A 24,380-nucleotide genomic window follows, 5' to 3' on the forward strand; every position below is an offset into this window, starting at 1 on the left:
ATCCTCTTGTCTAAGTCCCACGCTTTTTAAAAAAGCGCGGAGCATGGGATCTACGGCTGGGAAGTGGGGTGGGCTTTTCACGGGAATCTGGGCCGTCCAAAGTACGAAACTAGGCCAAAAATATTGAACTCGGGCATCGGGCTGATGTGGAAGATTTTTGCACGCGTGGCTCTTCTTGTCCTTCTCACTCTGGCATCTGGCGGACCTGACGCGGCAGACCCTAATCCTAAAACCAGCACGGTTGCATCTCTCTCTCTCTCTCTCTCCCCCTTCCCTCTGTTAGCTCTCTCTCTCTCTCTCTCTCTGTTAGCCGTCTCTCTCTCCCCCCCTGCCCCCCCAAAACCATCTCTCCTGCTTCATTTGGTTCTTGTTCTTTCCCGGCCCGGCTCCATCCTCTTTACGCAGAGGAGCTGCCACCAAAGATACAAAACTTCTGCCATAGCTGGCTCTACTGGATCTTCTTAAGAAGCACAGCTTGCATTGGAAGGTGTTTTCATGTACAGGCAGAAAGCGTGGGACTAGTATGGAGATACACGAATGCAAGCAAGCTCCGCATTATGTAATTAAGGAGTGATTGGAAGATGGAGGGTACAGCAAGGTCCCTGTGTATGTCAATGTGCTTTGTCTCTCTTACATCATCTTGATATTGCGAACATGCAAGCCATGGAAGGTGAGTCTATTTTCCCATTTTCTTTCCAGTTTGCTTGGATTTGGGTTTTCATCTTGAATGCTTAGTTTCCAAGAAAAATACAATTCATCGATGTTTGAGGGTCGGCTGCATAGATTGATGAAGGTGCATATGCTTAGCTGCTCAGATGGCATATCTTCGCTTGTGTCTTTTTCATGTGCATGCATGCAGATGGTGACTCTAATGCTTTAGTTATGTTGCTGCCCTTCCTCTTGACTAAGTCCCACGCTTTTTAAAAAAGCGTGGAGCATGGGATCCACGGTTGTGAACTGGGCCAGGATCATATTTATACAGGCTAGATTCAAAGCTGATTTTTTGCACTAAGGTTGGCTTGCAATTGGAGAGTGGCTCTTCATAGAGATTTGTAAGGTGCAGCAGAGCAGGGTTTTTTGGGAATGGCACCTAGAAACCAACAGGGCAAGGGCAAGAAGGCTCTTGCACAACAAGATTGCAAGCTGGGAAAGAAGGTCGTTGCAGGGCAAGGAAGCAGCAAGGGTAGAGACGACGATGGGTTGGATCCAAAATTGGAGAAGCAAGCCTCGACTCTGCCCAAATCACCAAATTTAGGTGGAACATTTGAAGAAGGGGCTGCCCCTGATAGCCTTAACAAAAGGCCACGAAAAAAGTTGGAGGTTAGAATGGGTATGGCTGCATCAAATGTGCATGAAAATTTGGAGCCGCCGGTAGATGTAGTCCAAGCTCCGCATGGAAAAGAGGCAATATCAAGCATCCCCCTACCATATGTGGAAGTTAAACTCCCAGATGGGAGGCTCGTTCGTCAATGTCGTGCAAGCAATGTATGTCCGACGAGCGAAGCCTTCATTGAAAAGAGGGTTCGGATGGAGGAGCACCTCCGAAAAAAGCATGGCTTACAAGTTAAAATCCCTAAGCGTGTTATTGGTCGTCCAACCAACAAGCAAATGGCATCTCGCCCAAGCCGCATATTCCCTCATCCTAATGCAAGCAGTTGGAAAAGACAAGCAGAAAAAAGATTTCATGACAAGGATAGAAAATTTGAGAGGAATCGGCTGACATATGAGCATGCGCAGACTTTGAAAGCGGAGCAAGCATGGAACGATCTTGAAGAGGTGTTTAGGACAGGCACAAAGGAGGACTACATTGCTTCGTGGGTGAAAGACGCGATGACATCCTACATGTCGACGGCTGCAAATCGCTTGGCCAAAATTGAGAGTCGAATCGCAGCTCATGGACATACAAAAGTAAGTCTACATGCTCCGAAAAGAAGTTTATAGTCTCTTGTTTTCATAAATATCATGATTGTTTAGTCTTTTGTTTTGGATCATGTGTGTGCTACACATATGTAAAGCATATAGTCACATGCAGTTGAATCTTGATGCATCTTGTTGAGTTAGGATGACTTAACATTAAACTAAGGTAAAAACAAATTTTGTAGACAAGCATCATTGACCTATATTTAAGGCATGTCTATAGCATGACCATAGTTTACCAAAACTGCCTTAGTTCATTGTCCCGGTCTTGATTACTAGACATCACCCTAGTTGCAAAATCATGGTTGTCCTTTTGAGGCATGTGTGTATATGCCATCTATGTGTGCTATATGTATATGTTGTGTGTGTCAAGTGTGTGCATGCATGTATATGTGTGTGTGTTATACGTACATGCCATATGTGTTTGTTGTACATATTATGACTTTGGAGTATGTGTGTAATTTCCCATCCGTGCATGCCATGTACTTCTTGCATTTCTTACATTTAGTAAGGCTTGCAAAAAATGAGAATTTTCACCTTCCAGTTCTGATGCATGTTGCAACGCATTGGAGCATATGATTTTACAACACGTTCGAGCCGATATGCTATTGCATTGCATAATCTTTTTAATTCAAATAAGCCTCTCAAACATACGTGGTTTTGATTAGGCCATGTATGTCTACAAAGCATGTGTTTGTTTTGCATCCTTGGGTAATTTGAAATTGCCATTATCAAGTGTGTGTGCATGCATTGCACACATGTTAATCACATCCCATTCTCTTATATTTAAGCTTCATGTTTCTGTTCCAAATAGTTCTCTCTTCTCTGAACCGTTCCTGTTCTCCTCCTTCCCTTGTGACTATGCTTGTGTGTAATCAAATGAGCCTCAAGAACACACACACACACATGCCCTTGTTAATAGACATTACCATTGTTTAGTACCATTGACCTTTATTTAAAACATGGATGTAGCATGACCATAGTTTACCAGAACTGCCTTAGTTCAGTGTTTCGGTCTTGATTACTAGACGTGGCCATAGTTGCAAATTATAGGTATTCTTTGAAGGCATGTATGTGTGTGCATGTGTGTGTATGTGTTATACGTATATGCCATATATGTGTTGTATGTATATGTCATATGTGTGCTTGTACTTTTAAGGTGTGTGCATGGGTATGTGTGTGAGTAAATGTAAATGCATGTGCGCATGCATGTGAGTGAGTGTCCATTGTCAAGTGGATGCATTGCACTCATGCAAATAACGTCCCATTCCATTTGATTTAAGCTTCATGTTCTCGTTCCAAATAGTCCTCTCTTCTCAAAACAAGTTCACATTCTCGTTCCCTTGTGAGTGACTATGCTTGTGTGCATGCATGTGTGTGCATGCAAATGAATATGTATGTGTGTGCATGCATATGAGTATGTGTGTATATGCATATGTGTGTACATCCTTGTGTATAATCAAATGAGTCTCGAGAACACACACACACACATACATGCATACACAAACATATTTACACAAGATCTTACTTCTATGTCATATCATATGCATGTGTGTGCATGCATATGAGTATGTGTGCATATGCAATGTGTGTCATGTCATGTCATGGTTTAGCAAAATATGGCATGACCATAGTTTTTACCAAAACTGCCTTAGTTTAGTGTCCCGGTCTTGATGTCTAGACATGGTCATAGTTTACTAAATCTGCCCTAGTTTAGTGTCTTGGTCTTGATTACTATAGTTTGCAAAATCATGGGTGTTGTTTTAAGGTGTGTGTATGAATGTGTTATACGTACATGTCATATGTGTGTGTTTTGTATGTCGTATGTGTGTGTGTGTTATATATAATAAGTACACTGGCTTAGCTACTAGATATGTGTGTAGGTCAAACCTTTACCTGCATGGTTACACATTGTTATGGATGACCTTGACCAGCAAGAAGAGATGCAAAATCTTGAGAGTGACGAGGAGCATCATGGTCAGAATGATGGGGAGCAAAATCTTGAGAGTGACGATGAGCACCGGGAGCAAAAGTTTGAGAGTGACGATGAGCACCATGGTCAAAATGATGGGGAGAAAAAGATTGAGAGTGACGATGAGCAAAAGCTTACAAAAGGAGGGATGGGTTCAAAGGCCAGCACCAAGACGGTAAGTGTTGCTCTTTATCACTATCTTTGTTTGTACTATTTCTTTGCTCTCTTTTTGGTATATTGTCATGCATGCTTAGTGGTGATGGTTTACATTGATATGGCCTAAGTTCACTATCACGGTTTACATTCCATATCATGCATTGCGTAATTATACAATCTTGTTTGTAGGATTTGAAAATTGGTGAGAATGTTGCGCAACATGTAGACATGGAAAAAATTATGGGTGTCAAGAAGCTAGTAAGTGCTCCTTTTTCTCTCTTTTGTTTAGAGCTATTTCTTTAGTCTATTTATGATATTATTTATGTTGCCTTGTCATTCGTTGTAGATGGATGATCTAAAAGGAAGCACAGTGGACGAGGCACTTGACTGGTCATTTCAATTTATGAAGATTAGCAAACCAATGCAAGAAGGTTTGGAGGTAGACAAGGTAGATAGACATAAATATAATGAACTCTACTCTACTATGTGTTATATGCTTTCTTGAGATTGCATGGGTGCAACATTAAAGTCTTCGTAAGGTCTCTTTTCTTTTATTTTTGTAGGCATGTGGAGCTACAAGGAAGAAGTTGCCTGTTAGATCTTCTCGATCTTCTCGTGCAATGCAAAATCACAATACCACGGTGCCAATTAATATATCTTCTCCAACTTTGTCTGAGGCGAGCAACAATATCAAGCTCACATTTGAGATCTCTAACTCGCATGTTGCCGTGGTAAAGAAAGGGGAAGGATGGCTACGAATAGCAAAACGTAATGTTGCAAGATCTAGGTTAGTGGGTCACAACTAATTGGCAGTTTTGTGTGCCCTTGTTGTATTGTAAGATCAGCATTTGTTTTTTATTTTCTCTTTTGATATTGGGATTTCCATTGCAGGTTGAATTCAGGGGTTGAGATTGAGTTCAATTCCACGAGGTATAAGCTGTATGCAGCAATAGATGAGCCACTTTTGAAGGCAATCTTTGTTGATGAGGCATCAACTAGAACTATGAATCTATTTGGAATGTAAGTTTGATAGACTTGTCATGTGTTCTATGTCATGTTGTATGGATGAGCGTTTATTTGCCCCCTTTCATGCACAGATGGATGGAGAATATGTTGCCATGCACCGTTCTTGAGAAGGTGTTGTTCGTTGACTCCATGTGGTATTCCATGACGTTGGAGCTCCGTGTCACACACCTTTCGGGTTTCTTTGCTGGCATCGACATGTCCAAACTTGAGTTGTGTTTCTTTCCTATTATTTGCAGGTGTGCACATGGCAACGGAATAGTAATCAGCTGATTTTTATTTATTTATTGCATTTAGCAGTCTGCTTTTCACTTTTGCTGGTGTGCATATGGCAATGGAATAGTACTCAATTATTTATTGCAAATAGGAGTCTGCTTTTCACTTTTGCTGGTTGTCTTGTGTGCAATAGGAGCCATTGGTCTCTCTTCGTGCTTTATGTCAACAAGGACAAAAGGGTGCTTCGTTTACGGGGGAAGAAAAACTATCTGTTGTACTTGGACTCTTTGGGACTTACAGACCCAAAGGAGTGTTTGGAAAGCTTATACAGGTATACGTACAAAACTAGTGTCTTTGTGAATATGTAGGTCACATATTCTCTCACAAAGCATAACACAATCTAAGCTTTGTATTTTATGCAGCGCTCTTAAGTGCTTGGCGCCGCATGTGGCTGATTCAGTTGTCCAATGTGCTCTTTATGATCCTGCAAAAGAGCTAGACCTAAAGATTGTTGAGGTGGAGGCTAGTTTTCTTCGTCCCATTCGTTGGTATATCAATGTTGAATTATGTGTCCATATGCTATTTGTGCATGATTTTTTGTTGTCTACATCCTATATGTAATTTTGGAACAGGTACCAAAGCAGCCCAACGGCACAGATTGTGGCTTCTATGTGATGACATTTGTGAGGTATCTCATTGCCGGCATACTGCAAGATGGCATAGGCAAGACATGGGTAAGTCCAATGAGCTTAGCATGGCTTGATTGGGTAAGGTATTGGAAGCTCAATGTTATATCCTTGGCTTGTTGGCATTTGTTTGCAGCTTACAAAGGATTGGTTCCAGCACGAAGAGGTGTGCAAGCTAAGGACGGAGCTACACCAATGGTGCATGAAATGCTTAGGTGAACCCTGAAGAAGCATGTTTGGTGCAATGCATCGGCACTTTTTGGATCGGCGAAACATACTTTTGAGGCGGCACACTACATTTGACGCTTGGCAGCCATACTCAGTTTTTTGGGCAGCCATCAGTTCAGTTTTTTGGGCAGCCATCAGTTCAGTTTTGGAGCAGTTCAGTTTTGAAGCAATTTCAGTTTTTTGGGCCATCAATACAGTTTTAGTGCAGCATTTTGCGAGTATTTTGGGATTAAATTCTCCATTTTTCAATATCTGCTGTAATTACATTCTAAAACAATTATATCTTGCCCACTTTTGTAATGACATTCTACTTTTGTAATGACATTCTACGATCAAATGATTAATTATACCTTGCTGCCTCTTTTAAATATTGTTTTGGACAATGGGTTCATCCTCTTATGGATGCATTGAATGTCTACCTCTATCCTTAGTAAAGTGTGTACAATCTAGGTTTTTATTATGCTTGTCAATGTTTTGGCAGTAGGATTATTGCCCTCTGGTGCAAAGGCCACTCTCTTTGCATATTTAATGTATTTAGTCATTTCCAAATTTGCCCAATTATTTAGTCTTGAAGCGTTGATTTGCTCGTGCCATGTGACTATCTCACACACACACACATACACACACACATGTATACATACATACACGTCTATAAATAAATAAATACAAGTTGTAATATGTATGCTCATAAATGGGTGCCTATTCAAGTATCCATGTGTGTGTGTGTGTGTGCGTAGCACCTAAGCTTCACACATACTCTAGCTTCACACATACTCTGAGATTAGAAGCTTCCCAACACGAGTGAGCAGTAAGGTTGTTTTTCCCAATTCCATTCTGCAAAATTTTAATAGAAAATGTAAAACCACAAGCTTCAACTACGAGCCTTTAGCATTATACCTAAGAGACCAACAAAAAACCTTGAATGCTTGATGATGCCGCTCATATCATGAAGAATGTTTAGAGCGTGCTTTTTTTATTGTACTAGATAGCTGGAAATCCCTTATTGTACCAAATCAGTGTGCAACACATGCATTTACTAATCCAACATAGCTTTGATGTATAGCTATAGCCAAATATCATAATATTTCCAACACGGACATAACACTAATGCTCATGCATTTCCAAGTCGATTTCAACTCTTGTGTTTTGACCAATACAAGGCATATATTTCCCACACCAACACACGTGTCAAACCGGCTTACATGCCGTTTATGCATCCACTTAAACAAGGCATAAATGTTTCCAAATCAGCATTTTTTATGCATGCTACTAAACCACAACTTTCTTTCATGATCTAGCATCCCCAATGCTTGCTTGTACCTCTTGCTTTGCATAAACTCTATACTTTGGCAAAAACTGCCTATTTGGGAAACCTGAAATTTCCAGTTTTGGGCATGCTGCCAAAATAGGACATGCTCAAACCTCTATGAAAACTGATGGGAGTTGTTTGTGACCTCTTATTACCATCAATCCTACATTAAAGCTACCCTCGGACGTGAAAAATGACCAGAGTTGAGCTTGTAGTGAACAAAATATGCTTACCTTATTTGAGCTTCTCTACACTTCAAGAGCCTTCCAATCAAACATTCCATAACACATGACATTCCAAGCAACACTAAAACTCTATTATATACTACAAAAAAAGGTTACAAGTTTGATTGCATTCTTGAAACGCGACAAAAAATTATAGACATAAAAGAGACAATTTCAAGTTTTACTCATGGATTCCAATGCATGAGAAATGAAACCATCTCATTATAAAGAGTACTTCCATGACAAGAGAAGCATTTAAATCTTCAAAAAATATCTTAGTTGATTGGTTGTGACATGTCTTCTCAACAACAATGATAGTACTACCGATCAACCACTGTACACAAGCATGATCCTATGTTGAGATGCATGGATCTTTTCAAGCACAATCCCGTTGTTGAGGCATAAGTTGAAGTGTCTCTCATCATCTTCGTGCAAACCATATGCACAAGATATAATCACTCCATTCTGAACAGATGAATCATCACATAAGTTGAAAACTTTGTTGAGAAGATCAACTTCAGAACCGACTGGGGCATGTCTCCTTGACAAGGGGAGTAATGCATGACATGTATGGCAAGAGTGTGTTTGCAAAGGATCAATCATCAAGGTCTTGCTGTAGCAATGGGGGCAAAATATACGATTCCTCTTTTCAAACCTCACTCGACTCCTTCCATGCTGATGCTTACGTCTTAGCGTACCCGTGAAATTACGCTTTGTTGGCTGTAATGGGGTTGTCCCCTCCTCAAGAGCAACAGTACTTCCTTCATGTTTCTTACCATGACCAAGCCGAGTAAGAGTCACATGAGCTTGGATTTGGCGAATGGAGCCTCGCAAAGGTAAGTCTACCTCCTTTGGAACCACCAATGCAAGAAGACTCTCTTTTGAAACCCTCAACCGTTGAAAGATCAACTCCTTTCGTGTGGAGTCGCATGTAGAGAGACTCTCCTCGAGACCCTGCAAAATATTTTTGAAGTCCTGAATGCAAAGATCTAGTTGTTCATCAATATTAGTTGCTACTTTATGCTGCCCATGCTCAATGTTGAGCCCTATTCCTTGGTCATTCTCACCAATGTCAAGATCTTGCCCTTCTAAATTCAGCCATGGGGTACCCTCATCATTTTGTCCAACATCAACATTATGTTGCAGCTGCCCCAAAGAACGTGCATTGTCAACAATAGGCAAAATAGCATACAGACTTGGAAAATGATGCTGTAATATCAATCGAATCCCATATAGATGTTTGCAGTTGGATGTCCAATCCGGACAATCACAGTAGCTACATTGCATGCTTACATGGTACCATCGTGTGGGCTTAGACATGCTTTGGATCTTGAAAAGCATTGTTGATTCATCAATCACTTCCAACGTTGTTGAATCATCTTTGTACCTTGTAAGGATGCTCTCGCCTCCTGCGAGTCTTGCAGTGTGACTCTTGCTTGAACCTTGGATACTAAAGCGTCCAGAATCGGCTGAGAAGAAAACAAGAATCCATTCAGAGCAGCAAATCCTACCACTGAAATACTATGGCATAAAGAAAAATGGCAATTTACCTAACTCTTGTTTTTGTTTGAAAAACTCTAGTAAAGTACCCCCCATGTGTGTGCCTGTCTGAGAGTCGCCTACGAGAGCATGCAAGAGGACCAATATCGATCTATTGATTTTTGCATCCAAGAGGGTGTACTTGATGTACTGCCATAACCTCTCCACTAGGTTTGTTGTGTCGACGTTTCCATGTGGAAAAAGACGACCAAACTTGGGCCAACGTGTCCGCCACACACATGTCTGCCCACACCAACCATTAGAAACATAGCGGCATACATTCACATGTGATGAGTACTGCTGCAAGAACACTTGGAATCTTCCTTCAAATGCCTGTTCAGAATCTGCTTGCATGAGGTTTGATAGCTGATTATAAACATCATTTTGCTTGTCTTTTGAAACCTGCAAAGTAGCAAAACAACTCAGAACCATGTCCAGCACTCTAGTTGTCACTCATAATAGACAAGGGTATGAGAAGACCTGTGGCAAAAGGTTTTCCACCCATGCTTTCTTGGCATGAAACCAACATAGTAAGACATGCGCGGCGATTTGTTGACGTTGTCCTTGGTTATCTTCAAACCAGCAACAAGAATCTGCATTAACCACCTTCTGAATGGCTTGTAGCTCTATTGGGCATTTGTCGATTACAATGGCAGTAGGGCGGGTTTGAGACATTCTTGAGAAGATCAACTTGAAGGTAAGCTCTAAAGCTATGCTCTCTTGATTAGTGGCAACGTCACTTGTGCACATCATTAGCCAAATTGGAATACCGACACCGTTTTGGTTGGGCAACACAGCTGCATAGAGAGGTAGACCAAAAACATTCGTCTTAAATGTGCTATCCACAGCCCAAGCATTATGGGGAGAGAAACGCATTGCCATCTCCAACATCCACGCATCTTGAATGATAAGGATGAATGGTCTTTTGTATTCATCGATAGCATTTGGATTATAGGGTTGAACATAGATCACCTAAAATAAGAAAATGGTCACATAGGTGCTAAATTCTACCATACGAAAAGGCATAAAAGAATTGCATAACCTCCATTTTGTGGGCTACCTTGTTTTGCTCCTTCAAACGGAGTGCTTCCATGTACATTGCCTCCCAAGCATCATCTGAATTTTTCCCTGCATCAACAAGGACAGCTGACTAAATCATATTGCCCCATGACATGCAAACAAACAATCAATGTATAGCATGTTACCTTGAGTGTGCATTTGGTAGGCGATCATCTGTACCTCCTTGGGAATCATAAAGAAGCGAAAAACCACACAATCAAGGGGAGAGGAGCTCTCCATATGGAATCGCTCTTTTGATTTTGACATCTTAGCTACATGACGACATGTTCCGACGTCAAATAAGTCATCCATGCAGCATGCTATCACACGCGGGTGAATAGGCAAATAATAAAGATCATCCCTAGACCCCGGAACATGCCCTTCATGGACATTGTGTAGGAGAATGTTAACCTTATCAGAGTCATTTGCATACTCCAATACCACCTTAAAGGGGCAGCCACACCGCTTTGATTTTCGCAATCTTCGCTTTTTACCACCACTTCGAGAAGGCTTTCCCCCTCGATGGCAAGCAAACTCTTCCACCCGCTTATGTGGCCCATTGTGCTTGGACCGAAGTGACACTAGTCTTACCTTGTGCTGAATCATGATGTCAACCAAACATTCTTGAACATGAGGCTGAACTGTGACTATAATCAAAGAGGGTTTTTTGTGTTCTTTCTCACTTGCACGCACCTTATGAACATCTTGCTGATGTCTTTCATGCAACTGGCATCCACAAAGAACGATCCAATCTTTGATATAGCTTATTGGAATTCCATGGCTTTGAATATCTGTGCACCATTGTGTCTTGATTGAATTTATAGTGTCTTTCTCGCCTTGGTGTATTGCACGATCTCGAAGGAGATGAGATGCTTGTATGATGCATTCCCAATCTTCAATGGCTGCGATCTTTAGGTTGGGTGCTAATTTCAAGCAGATGTATTGACCGCCATCATGGATAGGAGCAACACACAAACCCTCCTTCATCCTCTTCCACCTTTTCAAATTAAGCAAACCTCGACAATCATGTGTCTTTAAGGTATCGAGTGTCACATTGATTTCCCCTTGAAGATCCGATTTCATTAAACTGTAGCTTTGCTTGTCAAAGGAGAAAAATGTACTTGAGACATATAAATATGGGTCCAAGGTATCCCTTGATTTGGGGCATGGGCTTTGTTGAGCATCATCCATGATGTCACAAGCTATGGGACATAGATGTTCTTCCTCATCTTGAATGAAATCATCTTGATCAATGTCATCACTCGATGTATCGCCACACATTGCATCCTCTGAGAAAGCCTCCATTTCAAATTCATTCGTAGCATTTGCTGTGTCCCAATCAACCTACGAAAAGCAACTCCTCATTACCATTCTTTTGTTGATGTGGAAAACAATGCTTGTACTATCCCAAAAAATCTAGCTTTTGACCATGCATACCTCATTGAGATTGGGGATGGGGACCTTGCATGCATTGGTTTCACCCGTTGGCAAGTTGATATCATGTACAACCTACAAAAAAACCCAATTCATTAAAACACACACACACACACACACACACACACAAACACATACACACACACAACTTACCTCATTTAGATCTGGAATCCAATTCATGATCAAGTCCTCTATGATGAGCTCCTATGTTTCATCTGTCCATCAATCCAAAATAGGGCCATTAGATTTAATTCAGCTCTAGTGGTAAATTGATGGCTTATGGACATAGAGAACCTTGCAAATAGAATAGCTCGAGTGGTAAATTGGTACCCACAGCTGCCTTCATAACCAGCCCATACAATAGAAGCAAGGGCTGCCCCTCCTCCCCATACCTTCCAGCCATAAAAAGCCCAACTTGCATGTAACTCCTAATAGAAGATGGCATGTCCATCTAGACAGGCACAAAGTAATAGAGCTTCATATTTGAGTCATTATGGAATAACTAAGCTGAAAAAGGCCTAGAAGCTCCCCATATGTAGTTGGAATTACACCAACCATAACAACATCATGTGTTGATATGGAAGGGGATGGCTATCTATGAGGGGATGGTTGTGTTGATATGGAAGGGTGGATTCTTGCATCATATGCACAAGATGGTAATTTGTCATATAGTAGCTCAAAGTTCATAGAAGTGAGGTACCCTTGAGGGTTGCTCTCTCCACATGGATTTGGATTTAAATTCAAAGCTTCTAGCACATTGTGTATGCCCTCCTTCTCTCCCTCCTCCATTGGACTACTTCTAGCACAATCATCTCCTCCTCATGTTGCACCTTTATCACCTCGACGACAAATGTGTAGACATAAGAGAATGAAAGAACGCAATGAGCTTTAGTTTTGGATATTGAAGCTTTGTATACAAGCTTCCATTGGATTGAATAAAGCTTTGACAACATGAAGTATCCACTGAAGACTTCATCATGCAATGGGTTTTTTGTGGATCAAATTATGGCAAAAGGAATGCATTGTCGGGCTTACTCAAAACATAAGAGGCTTGAATTGGGTGTGGAGGACTTCATGAAGCAATGCATCATCAAAAAAGAAGTTATGGCACCATGCAGCAAGGTCATTACGAAGTCAGGGATACAAGACATTATTAAAAAAGCCTCAATGATAAAATGTATTGCATTGTGCTTTATCAAGCACTTAGTGATTGGCTCTTGATTTGCAAGCTAACACAAGCTACGGATAACATTTTTTTCCCTTCAAGCTCCTTCTTAATCAATAGGAAAACAATAAAACAATGTCATGAAAACAAGAAAATAGATTGGAGAGATAGAGCGTTAAAGAACCTTACCAGATTGAATACACGTCCCTCTTCCTAGCTTGGTGGTGGCAGATTGGAGATTCTACTTCTATAGCCGGCTGCACCCCTCCTCTCTCTCTTTTATTGAAGATATGTAGATGCCATGGAGTATTCCTAGATCCTTTTCACCTCTCTCTCTGTGGATGCATGAGCTATCAGCTGATTTCAAATACACTAAAATTTTGCAAGAGAGCAAGACCAATCGATAAGGTGTACAGTGTATGTGAATGTGTGTGTGTGTGTGTGTGTGTGTGTGAGAGAGAGAGAGAGAGAGAGAGAGAGAGAGAGATGCACATGTAATTCAAATTTAGCGCAATCATTTGCCTTGTGCCCCCCTCGTGTCCCTGCAGCCACGCATACATCCATGTCACACACCTCACTTGCCACGCGTGCAAAAATCTTCCACATCAGCCCGATGCCCGAGTTCAATATTTTTGGCCTAGTTTCGTACTTTGGACGGCCCAGATTCCCGTGAAAAGCCCACCCCACTTCCCAGCCGTAGATCCCATGCTCCACGCTTTTTTAAAAAGCGTGGGACTTAGACAAGAGGAAAGTCCATCCAACGCCGCAAGATTTTTATACGGAAGGCTTGTAAGGCGCAGCTATAGTATAGTATGATACTATTTTTTATGAGGTTTTCTTCCATTTCTAGTCACACAGTGGTATTTCACACATAAGGGGTACCACCTTTCCAAATATTGGTCAATTTGTAGGCAGCGGACAACTTGCGGGACAAATCCCACAAGTGACCATGAACACCCTGCATAATTTTGGTAGAACTAGTCGTCCCAAGTTGAATCACGATCTTTGATATCCATGGCAACCATTGTCCCTGATCTAGAGCGTCAGCTTGAAGGGTAAGCATTGCACGTAGGATCGCCAAAGAGGAAGGTGGAAGTAAGTGCCATGACGATCTTTCATGTCCATGGCAACCATCATCCCTCATCCACAACGTCAGCTTGAAGGGTAAACATTGCACACAAGGTTGCCGAAGAGGAAAGCGTGATCTTTGATGTCCATGGCAACCATCGTCCCTGATCCAGAGCATGAGCTTGAAGGGTAAGCATTGCATGCAGGATCATCAAAGAGGAAGGTTGAAGCAAGCGGAGTAGAAGGTGTCCCCAAGAGGAATTGAACCTCGTGTAGAAAGTCTAAAGTCTTATCCACTAGCCTACTGACACATATTACTATTTTGAAGCTCTCTCTACATATTTCACTGAAATTTGATCTAGTATTTTTTTATGTTCCTTAACACGAGCATCTTTAATCGAAGAGTTGCCATGTGGCACCTCCTCATTTGGCCACTAGCCTACTGACACATATTACTATTTTGAAGCTCTCTCTACATATTTCACTGAAATTTGATCTAGTATTTTTTTATGTTCCTTAACACGAGCGTCTTTAATACATTATCGAAGAGTTGCCATGTGGCACCTCCTCGTTTGGCCACATGGCAACCCCCTCCCTCTGTCTCTGGTAGCATAGCTGACAAATGCGGTCATCCAAGATCTGATGCACATATCGCCCTGTCTCAATCTGCAGCTGGTGTGATGAGGTCCGGATCTGAACGTATCCCATGTGATAGGTGTACATCCATGTACGTCGGGCGGGTGATAAAATCATCTGGTGAGAGGTGTAGAAAATGGCTCTTGTAATGAGCCATTTTCGTGCCTAAGGGCTCAAGGGGGGACTAGTCCATGTCCTCTCTGTGTCCACTCTGATGATATCCATCTTGATCACGCGATTTTGCTCTGAGCGGGTGAGATCCAAAAAATGGACAATCCAGACTGTACTGAAAGGGTGGTAGTGCCTCTATCCGCAAACCATGTAGGTCAAACCATGACCTCATTTGAGTGTACCAGCAATGAGTATCTCCATCCTCTGCCAAAACTGCATGGATGAGGTCAATGCCAATCGGGAGTACCTCTGTTGAGGGAGCTCCCATAGCCGCTGTAAAAAGGTAACTGCCTCGAATAGGGCATCGGTCACTAATGGTGCGGCACCCAGCTCAGCCCAAACAATCTCATGTGGTACTGATGATTTGCTCCGAATCATGCGGGCAATCATCATAATCAGTTGGCTCTCCATTTGCCTCCATCCCTCATCTGTCCCTCTCTGAGATATGTGGTGTATGCTGGGCCCCCAAATTGGAGCTCTGTACAGGAGGGTCGGTGTGACAAGCATATCAAATAGCCATAATTTGGTGCACGGCTCCTAAAACTGTATGTGTGCACACTGCCTCTCAAGTGCCTCCAACGCTACATGCCCTCGAGCTAATCTAGCTGTTGTTGCCTCCTTCAGGGAGAAACGCGATCCTGTGAAAGTAACTCCCAAGTAGACATATGACCTGACGTACTCAACTGACTCCCCTCGAAAAGTGAACTGAGGCTCTGATCTCGTCACCCATGCCAGTGTGGTGTTAAACACCATAACCTTAGTTTTCCCAAAGTTCACTGTCAGATCTCTATCCGCACAGAAAGCCTGTAATGCATCCAGGTGTCTCTATAATCCCTCCGGAGAGTCTGAGATTAGAACAATATCATCAGCATATAACAGTCTGAGATTAAATTAAGAGAGAGAGAGAGAGAGAGATCGTGTGCCCCGCTTGTGAAGACCGAGTGCCTTGCTTGAAAATGGCGCAGATAGCGACAAGGTGAGCATGAACGTACCACAAAGAGAGAGAGAGAGAGAGAGAGAGAGAGAGAGAGAGAGAGAGAGAGAGAGAGAGAGTAAAATTAGTTTTATTAAAACTTTTCTTGTTTTATTTTAAGAGAGAGAGAGAGAGAGAGAGAGAGAGAGAGAGAGAGAGAGAGAGAGAGAGAGAGAGGGGGGGAGAGTAGAATTATATATTTTTTTGTTTTGTGTGTGTGTGTGTGTGTGTGTGTGTGTGTGAGTGAGAGAGAGAAAGAGAGAGAGAACCTAAACAATGGTTCATTTGAGATTTTTAAATTGATATGTGTGTGTGTTCGCATGCGCACGTGCACGCACGGATGCATGTGTGTGTGTGTGTGTGTATTCAATATAATGTACATATATGTCAAATGTATTTATGTAAATATAACGTATATTCAGTATAATGTATATAATTTTAAATTGGGGTGTGTGTGTGTGTGTGTAATTGTAAATATATACATATGCCAATAAACCTATACAATGGTTGGTTTATGGGATTTAAATAAATAAATAAAGTGGGGTGTATGTGTATTATATATATAATGTAAATTTATGTAAATATAATGTATTTACTATAAAGTATATTTATAATGTAAATTTATATATAATCTAAATTTATATATAATGTGTGTGTGTGTATGTGTATATATATATATTAAGATTCAGTATAATGTAAATTTATGTAAATATAATGTATATCTACTATAAAGTATATATATATTGAGAGAGAGATAGAGAGAATATTTAATGTAAATATATGTAAATTTGATATTAAAAAAAATATGGTTGTGTAAATTACACCGATAAATTTGTATTTAACTAGAATAATGTATAAAGTTATAAATCGGTGCGTGCGTGTGTGTGTGTGTGTGTGTGAAGAGAGAGAGAGAGAGAGAGAGAGAGAGAGATTGAGATTGAGATTAATATAAGTAGATGTAAATATATACCAATAAATTATATTTGACTAGAAAATTTGATTGCATGGCAATGATGCTATAAGAAGATTATATTACATGGCAATGATGCCAGAAGAAAATTGTTTAGGAAAAACATTTGAGCTTACAATAGTGCCTATATTGATGAAATCGTTTCTAGCAATGGAGTAACTTTTGAGTTCATGCAATGTATATCCTCATGTTGGAACTATATTGCCTAATGGGGCACAAGAAAGGGCCCACATTTTACATAATTATATGTGTATGACACAAAGTATGAACTACAAAACTGTTTGGATGGCATGCCTAGTTTGGATCTTGGTATTTTGAGATTATTACAAAGGATGATGAAATCGTTTCTAGCAATGGAGTAACTTTTGAGTTCATGCAATGTATATCCTCATGTTGGAACTATATTGCCTAATGGGGCACAAGAAAGGGCCCACGTTTTACATAATTATATGTGTATGACACAAAGTATGAACTACAAAACTGTTTGGATGGCATGCCTAGTTTGGATCTTGGTATTTTGAGATTATTACAAAGGATGATGCATGCATGCAATTCATATGCCCATGCATTGCGAGGCTATGGAGAAAGTATTGAGAAGCAATCTGCATGTAGACTTAAAGATGATAATTTTCGAGAGTCGGGCAAGGGGATGACTTCAAGGTTGGCTACTATCGAGATATCCAAATTTTGAGTCCCAATGGGTTTGTGAGAAGATATCTAATTTACATATCAATCATACATGCCACTCCTATATGTTATTCTGTTTCCAAGAGGGGAAGATAGTTGGCATGTATATATCCATAATCATGTATGGTGATGTTCCTACCTATGTGTCAGTGCATGAGATTAAGATTTGGAAATGTGTTACTCAAAGATAATATTATGCTTGCTTCTACATGGGGAAGACTACTACAACAATACATTATTGATACATACAGTAGCATGGGGGAATCAAGGCTGGTATGGATATGTAATAATCAAACAACTTTGCTTGCAGTAGTGTATCAAGGATTAACATGGTTAATGCCGCTAATTGTGCAAGGATTGTACCAGGAAATACAAGGAATAGAGTTGTGTTGCCATCTTCTTTTACACGAGTGTATCAACGATTAACATGATTAATGCAGCTAATTGTATTAGGTAATACAAGGCATAGAGTTGTGTTGCCATCTTCTTTTACACGAGTGTATCAAGGATTAACATGGTTAATGCAGCTAATTGTACAAGGATTGTACTACGCAATACGACAAGGCATAGAGTTGGTTGTGTTGCCATATTCTTTTATAGGAGGGTCACGGTATATGTATCAGCTATACCAAGATGTAATGGCAATTATAAGGAAGAAGGGTAAGTCAGATCTGTTCATTACATACCAAGATGTAATGGCAATTATAGGAAATAAGGGTAAGTTAGATTTGTTCATTACATACCAAGATGCAATGACAACATTTATATGTATCAACTATACCAAGATATAATGGCAATTATAAGGAAGAAGGGTAAAATGTCCGAAGCATTGCTACCATGGCAAAGTGCATAGGATTGGCCAAATCTGACAACCCGCATGTTCTATTAAAAGCATAAGGATATAATGAGGTCAATTATAAAGGATCATGTGTTTGGAAAAGTGGTAGGGTGGTACGCTTGTTTAATTGAGTTCCAAAAGAGAGGTTTTGGTGTATGTTGATTTGGGAAGATGAATTTAATCCAACTAAGATTAGTCACTATGATTGACGATTAGTATATATGCAGCTGCCTAATAGGGTAGTTTTTATTGCATTACATGAGATTATTAGGCAGTGTAATGTTCATGGTCCATGTGGTGCACTAAATCCAAGTAGTAGTTACATGATTGATGGGAAATGTAGTTATCATTCTCTTAATCTATTGTAGTGGTGGATAGCAATGACTATCCTATTTACAAGTGTCTATTTACATTTCTACCCCTCTAGTTCTTTTGTTAGCTAAAATATCTGATTCCTCATCAACTCTAATCAAATTCACTTCTTGTCTAGGTCTATTGACTACCTGTTGTTGAGCTTGTGGTACAGATTGGTTGGGCATCTCCTCTACCCTCCTGACATCTTACCTTTAATCCCTCCTAGGTGCCAGAGGATACACATCACCTCCCAATCTTATGGGATATGGGCACTGAGGAGATACATTCCCCCCCTTTCCATACAATTAAAACACTGCACATTCATGTTTGGGCCTCCCCTTCCCCTGCCTCTCATAACATCTCTAACTCCTACCCTAGGGGCAGTCAAATGGTTAATACCCTGCATTAACTAATCAGAAACCATCGGGGCACATGGAGCAGCTCCTTCTGCTCTTCTCTCCCTAAGCACAGCTAACCTTCCTTCAGTCTTAACTTCTCTCTGATTTTGAGCTAACCTCTGTAGTTTCCACTCCTTCTATCTGGCTATCCTCAAGGCCTCTTTAAAGGTTCCATGTCTCTTCAGCTCCACTTTCTCCGTTAGATTAGCATGAAGGGACTGAATAAACATATCTTTAGAAGGACATGTGGGTGCTCTATTCCCAAGGAAATATCCCATCTGCACCACAAGTCTTCAAAATGGTCCACAAGGAAACATATCTTTCTTTAGAAGGACATGTGGGTGCTCTATTCCCAAGGAAATATCCCATCTGCACCACAAGTCTTCAAAATGGTCCACAAATCTGACACATTATGCTTCAACTTCTGAATCTCCTGCCATAGAGCATCTGGAGATTCCCCCTATTTATAATGCTGCACCAAGGCCACTTTGACGTCTTCATAAGCTTGACCCTAGCTGAACTCTCCATGTTTGCAGAGCCACCTTTTGGCATTGCCCTTTAATAACATTGACAACAATGTTAACTTATCCTCATCTCTATCCTTTCCAAAGGCAAATGAAGCCACCTTTTGGCATCTCCCTTTGATAACATTGACAACAATGTTAACGTATCCTCATCTATATCCTTCCCAAAGGTAAATGCTGCCAACTCCATCCCCACCAACAATTCCTCTGGATCCTCTCTAGCATGCCCATGGAACACCGGATATGTTATCATGGCTGCCAAGTGTTCTACTGACAACTCTCAGACCTGCAACCAACCTGAAGGGTGCTTCAAAGCCCTCCTCAGTGGGGGCACCAAAACAATGATGTGTCAAGGAGACCTGCCCCTATAGCCCATCCGAAACACAAGATCGTTGAGGAGAGAACTACCACCATCACCACAACACCAAATCAAGGCACCAGTACACTCAACTGATGTTCCTTGGTCTCGAGCTAATACAGGCAGACACTTGAGTACACTCTAAACTCCTGAAACTGTATAGTTTCCTCTTCTAGATGTCCTCCAAGGTCAGCTCTAATTTCTAATGGCCCTGATCTTCCCTTATAACCCTTCAACAAACCTCAACTGACTACTAACTAACCAAAAATACACTCATCTACTACCATAGACAGATTAGATGTTGACAAAATACCTGCTTCCGAATGGTGACGCTCACTTTTTCCAAAATGTGTCCTCCAAGATCATCTACAATCCTCCACCATCAGCTAACCTTATATCCCCAACCCTCTAAGCTTTTTGGACTCCTTGCTGACACACAACTGCCTCTCTTCTCTCATGAGACACAGTCTTTAATTAACAACTTGACATGTAGCAATGCCCAACCCATTAGACTGACTTCTTACTGGTTCTGATTGTTAGCCTAGACCTCACAAGTGTTAAATGGGACCATACCAATACTTCAACAACCTCAGTTGACTTATCATGATACATGGCTGACCAAGTTGCCTCTGTAAGAATTTGCCGTCTCAAAAGCAAGCTAATTGACACAAATCTTATTCAACACAGGTTAGATCTTCACTCACAGTTGTTTCTTCTCAACAAACTCTATCAAAACAACACATATAAAACCAAAGCATAAGATTTCATCAATCCAACACAAACAGATTCCCTGTGTATATATACAACTGAGCAAATCTCAACACCTCTAAGATTTGAGGATAGAACAAAAAAGAGAGAAACCACACAATGATCCAAACAAAACGTTGTATTTCAACTCCACAAAGAACTAGAAAATAACCAGAGCTGTAGCTACACTCTGCAGATAACCACCAACAACTATTGTAGAGAATTGTTGACCAAGACTTTGAACTGGTCCAAGTTCAACCAGCTTGTAGCCTCAGAGGTCTTAGGAACCCACCCCACAAGACCCTCTCACCTTTGCGATTATGAGGAGAGTTCCAAACAGGTAGGATATTTAGCCCTTATGGCCTCCTACCATTAAGGGGTATGTGGAGGGCATTTTTCCCTGAAGTTGACAATGAGAAAAATTTTGCCAGCTGGGTATATATAGCCCAGTTTAAGAAGAGATGTGTATCATTGATGTAGGAGCTATGAACCCTATTAAAAAAAAAAGGCAAGAAGGTTTTGCAATATGATTTGAGAAAGAGTATTGTATCATATGGGCTTTTGAGAAATGGGGATTCGATGCAATTGGTCCTCTGCCCACTACTGCTAGGGGCAAGACCTACATATTGACTGGAGAGTCGACTATGTGACCAGATGGACTAAAGCTAGATGTGTGAAGAATATTACTGCCAAAGAAGTGGCCAAATTTGTATTTGAATACATATGTATTTGTATTTGAATACATATGTATTTGTATTTGAATACATATGTACTAGATTTGGCATGCCATTGGAGCTGTTGATAGACCAAGAGCCTGGATTTAGAGGAGAGGTTGTACAAAAGCTCATGCAGAAGTTACATATCACACATAGGTTCTCTACTCCTTACTATCCACAGTGCAATGGGTTAGTAGAAAGATTCAATGGAGAGTTATGTACTATGCTGACTAAGTGTCTGGAGGGAGGAGGAGTATCCCAAAGCAATGGGATTTGATTGTTTCCTCAGCACTTTGGGCTTACAGGACAGTTGTTGTTAAATCAGCTCCTCCCGAGTTTTCACTTTACCATCTTGTTTTTGGGAAAGAGGCTATGATGCCCATTAAAGTTGAGATTCCTAGGTTACAATTTCTTCTAAAGTATCAAGATAGTGATTTGGATGTGTATAAAGAGAGATTGCTGGATCTTCAAGAGTTGTAGTTCACTAGAGAAGAAACCTTGGACCACTATATCTAGTTAAGTAATAAGATGGCTGAGCATTTCAATGAGATTGTCAAGGATAAAGGTATCAAAGAAGGAGATCTGGTGCTCAGATACAACAACAAGCTGGACAACACCTTCCAAGCCAAGTTCTAGATTAAGTGGGAGGGTCCTTCCTTTCAAGGTTGTCATATACGTCAAATATCAACAAGCTGCTTTACATGTTGCTTCTTCTTTTTCACCTTCTATGGGAGATTCAAAGAGTTCTTTAGCAATGGAGCACCTTAAGATGAGCAAGTTTATCATGGCTTTGGATCCCCGCTTGCATGGAAAAGTTCTTAGCAAAGATCCCACTAATATTAAAGAGGCTCTTCGTATTGCTTTAAAGGAGGCCACTCTTCATATTGCTTTAAAGGAGGCCACTCTTCATATTGAGTCCACATTCCAATCTTCTCCGAGTGTGCCGACCCCACCATGAGTAGAGATAGCCTCAACATCTCAGGTACAAGCTCCATCCTTGGATCATAACATTGCACAACTTATGGTAGAATTTGCTGATTTGAAGTTACACTTAGTCAACGCAAGGCCACCTAGGGTTCCACGAGTTGAGGATAAACCTAGGGATAGAAGTAGTTTCACATGCTATGAATGTCAAGAGAAGGGACACTATCGCACCACTGAGTGTCCAAAATTGAGGAAAAGAGAGGATAAAAGTTTAGCACTTTTAGAGGAAACATGCTCAGAAGAAGAAGAGGAAACATTGATGCCATTAATGGTAAAAAGGGGGTCGTAAAACTAGGAGCCAAGAAGAACAAGAAAAGAAGATAAATCTGAAGAAGAGGAGAAAAATAATAAGAAGAAGACGTCGTCTAGGAGAAAAATTGGACAATCTGACTTTCCTCTTAGACAAGGACAAGGATCTCTTAGTTATGACCTCTTAATAGATCTTAGGGAGAAAACAGCACAAATCACATTTGGGCAGCTTTTGGCACTCTCTCCAAAGCTCAGAAAGGAATGGGGTAAGCTGGCTAGCACAAGGGAATCTAAGAAAAAGAAGAAGCGGGATAATGGGACTCCTATGGCTCAAAAGGTGGATATTGATGTAGGAGATGATGTGCCTGTGAGATTGATGTCATCATTGAGGGGCAAACAATTTCTAATGCATACATTGATGGAGGTGCGTCAATCAATGTCATGAGTGAAAAAACAATGAAAGATGCCAATTTAAAGTTTTCTACTAACTCTCCCTATCGCATCAAACTTGCTGATAATACTAGGGTGAAAACCTTAGGAATTGTCAGAAATTTGGGAGTGGATGTATGTGGTATTTCTGGGCCTACAACTTTCCAAGTCATTCCTACAAAGCCTGATGCTAGGGCTTACCCCCATTGATATTGGGTAGGCCATGGCTTCGCCAAGTGAAGGCACTTAAAAAGTGGGAGACAAGTGATCTTATTCTATAGGTGAGAATAAGAAGGTCCACTACAACATCAAGAAAGTGGTAAGAGGTGATCTTATTCTACAGGTGAGAATAAGAAGGTCCACTACAACATCAAGAAAGTGGTAAGAGGTGATCTTATTCTACAGGTGAGAATAAGAAGGTCCACTACAACATCAAGAAAGTGGTAAGAGGTGAACCTTCAACTTCCAAAAGTTCAGAGTCAGAGTCATCCAATGAAGAGGAGACAAGTGGTAGCTCCGAGGATTTCATCTCAGAAGGGGAGGTGGAGGGAATTGCATTTCGTCTTTCCCTGGGAAGGGATCGAGGGAATGCTAAAAACAACGAGGCCTTGGAAGGGGAAGCTTCTTCAACCATGTTTAAGAAAGGAGATGTGGACCTCACTAGTCTTCACCAATAGAATGAACTTCTTCTTGATGAGTCCATATAGCAGGTACTGAAAGGGAGAATTACTTAAAAATGTTGGATGGATTTCCTAACCTTTTTGCAAATAGCTACTCACAAGTACGCCAAGTCATCCTAGTAGAGCATAAGATTGATCTCAAGCCCCAAAGTAAGCCAGTGGTACAGCGGCTAAGGCATTTGGGAGTAGTGCAAGCGGAGGTGCTTAAGAATGAGGTAACTAATTTACTTGAAGCTGGATTTATTTTTTCGGTAGAGAATTCCCAGTTGTAGTCACTCCTAAAAAGGGTGGAAAATGGCGTGTGTGTGTGGACTTTCATCCTCTGAATGCATGCACAAAAGAGGGATTATTATCCTCTACCCTTTCAGGATGAGATTTTGGATCAAGTTGCAGGTCATGAGAGTTGTAGGATACTCTGGATACTTTCAAATCCGGATTGGATTTGTGAAGAAGATAAAAGAAAAACCTCATTTATCACCCCTTGGGGAGTGTATGCCTATAGGGTGATGCCATTTGGCTTGACCAATGCACCAGCAACTTTTCAACGCTTCATGAGTCAGGTATTTGCACCTTACTTGGGAAAGTTTATAAGGGTCTTTTTGGATGATTTTTGCATTTATTCAAGCTACATGGACACTTAGAAAAGTTAAGGTTGGCCTTGCAAAGTATT

General features: G+C 40.9%; 2 protein-coding genes across 4 annotated transcripts; one reads left to right on the top strand and one right to left on the bottom strand.

The window, feature by feature from the left end:
• The first annotated feature begins 8 nt into the window (after positions 1-8).
• LOC147620811 (uncharacterized) lies at positions 9-6,547 on the top strand. Of its 2 annotated transcripts, XM_086825084.1 has the most exons (12): positions 9-670; positions 860-1,908; positions 3,801-4,064; positions 4,235-4,303; positions 4,392-4,493; positions 4,609-4,832; positions 4,937-5,065; positions 5,143-5,307; positions 5,478-5,615; positions 5,707-5,800; positions 5,917-6,018; positions 6,107-6,547. In XM_086825084.1, the coding sequence occupies exons 2-12, from the start codon at positions 1,084-1,086 to the stop codon at positions 6,194-6,196; spliced, it is 2,202 nt and encodes a 733-aa protein (XP_086681210.1). In that variant the 5' UTR covers positions 9-670; positions 860-1,083; the 3' UTR covers positions 6,197-6,547. The 2 variants fall into 2 exon arrangements, with proteins under 2 accessions (XP_086681210.1, XP_086681211.1); XM_086825085.1 differs by having other exon boundaries at positions 9-1,908; positions 3,852-4,064.
• A 1,425-nt stretch (positions 6,548-7,972) lies between these two features.
• Positions 7,973-10,953, bottom strand: LOC147620812 (uncharacterized). 2 transcript variants are annotated; one of them, XM_086825466.1, is made up of 6 exons: positions 10,476-10,953; positions 10,331-10,398; positions 9,751-10,242; positions 9,282-9,672; positions 8,799-9,200; positions 8,360-8,685 (listed from the first exon to the last, which is right to left on the bottom strand). In XM_086825466.1, exons 1-6 carry the CDS (start codon positions 10,933-10,935, stop codon positions 8,504-8,506), a joined length of 1,995 nt encoding a protein of 664 aa, XP_086681592.1. In that variant the 5' UTR covers positions 10,936-10,953; the 3' UTR covers positions 8,360-8,503. The 2 variants fall into 2 exon arrangements, with proteins under 2 accessions (XP_086681591.1, XP_086681592.1); XM_086825465.1 differs by having other exon boundaries at positions 7,973-9,200.
• Between the last annotated feature and the right edge of the window lie 13,427 nt (positions 10,954-24,380).

This window comes from Cibotium barometz, chromosome 31 (assembly GCF_041138505.1).
Source record: "Cibotium barometz isolate CiBa-2024 chromosome 31, ASM4113850v1, whole genome shotgun sequence".
In the NCBI taxonomy this organism is placed as follows: domain Eukaryota; kingdom Viridiplantae; phylum Streptophyta; class Polypodiopsida; order Cyatheales; family Cibotiaceae; genus Cibotium; species Cibotium barometz.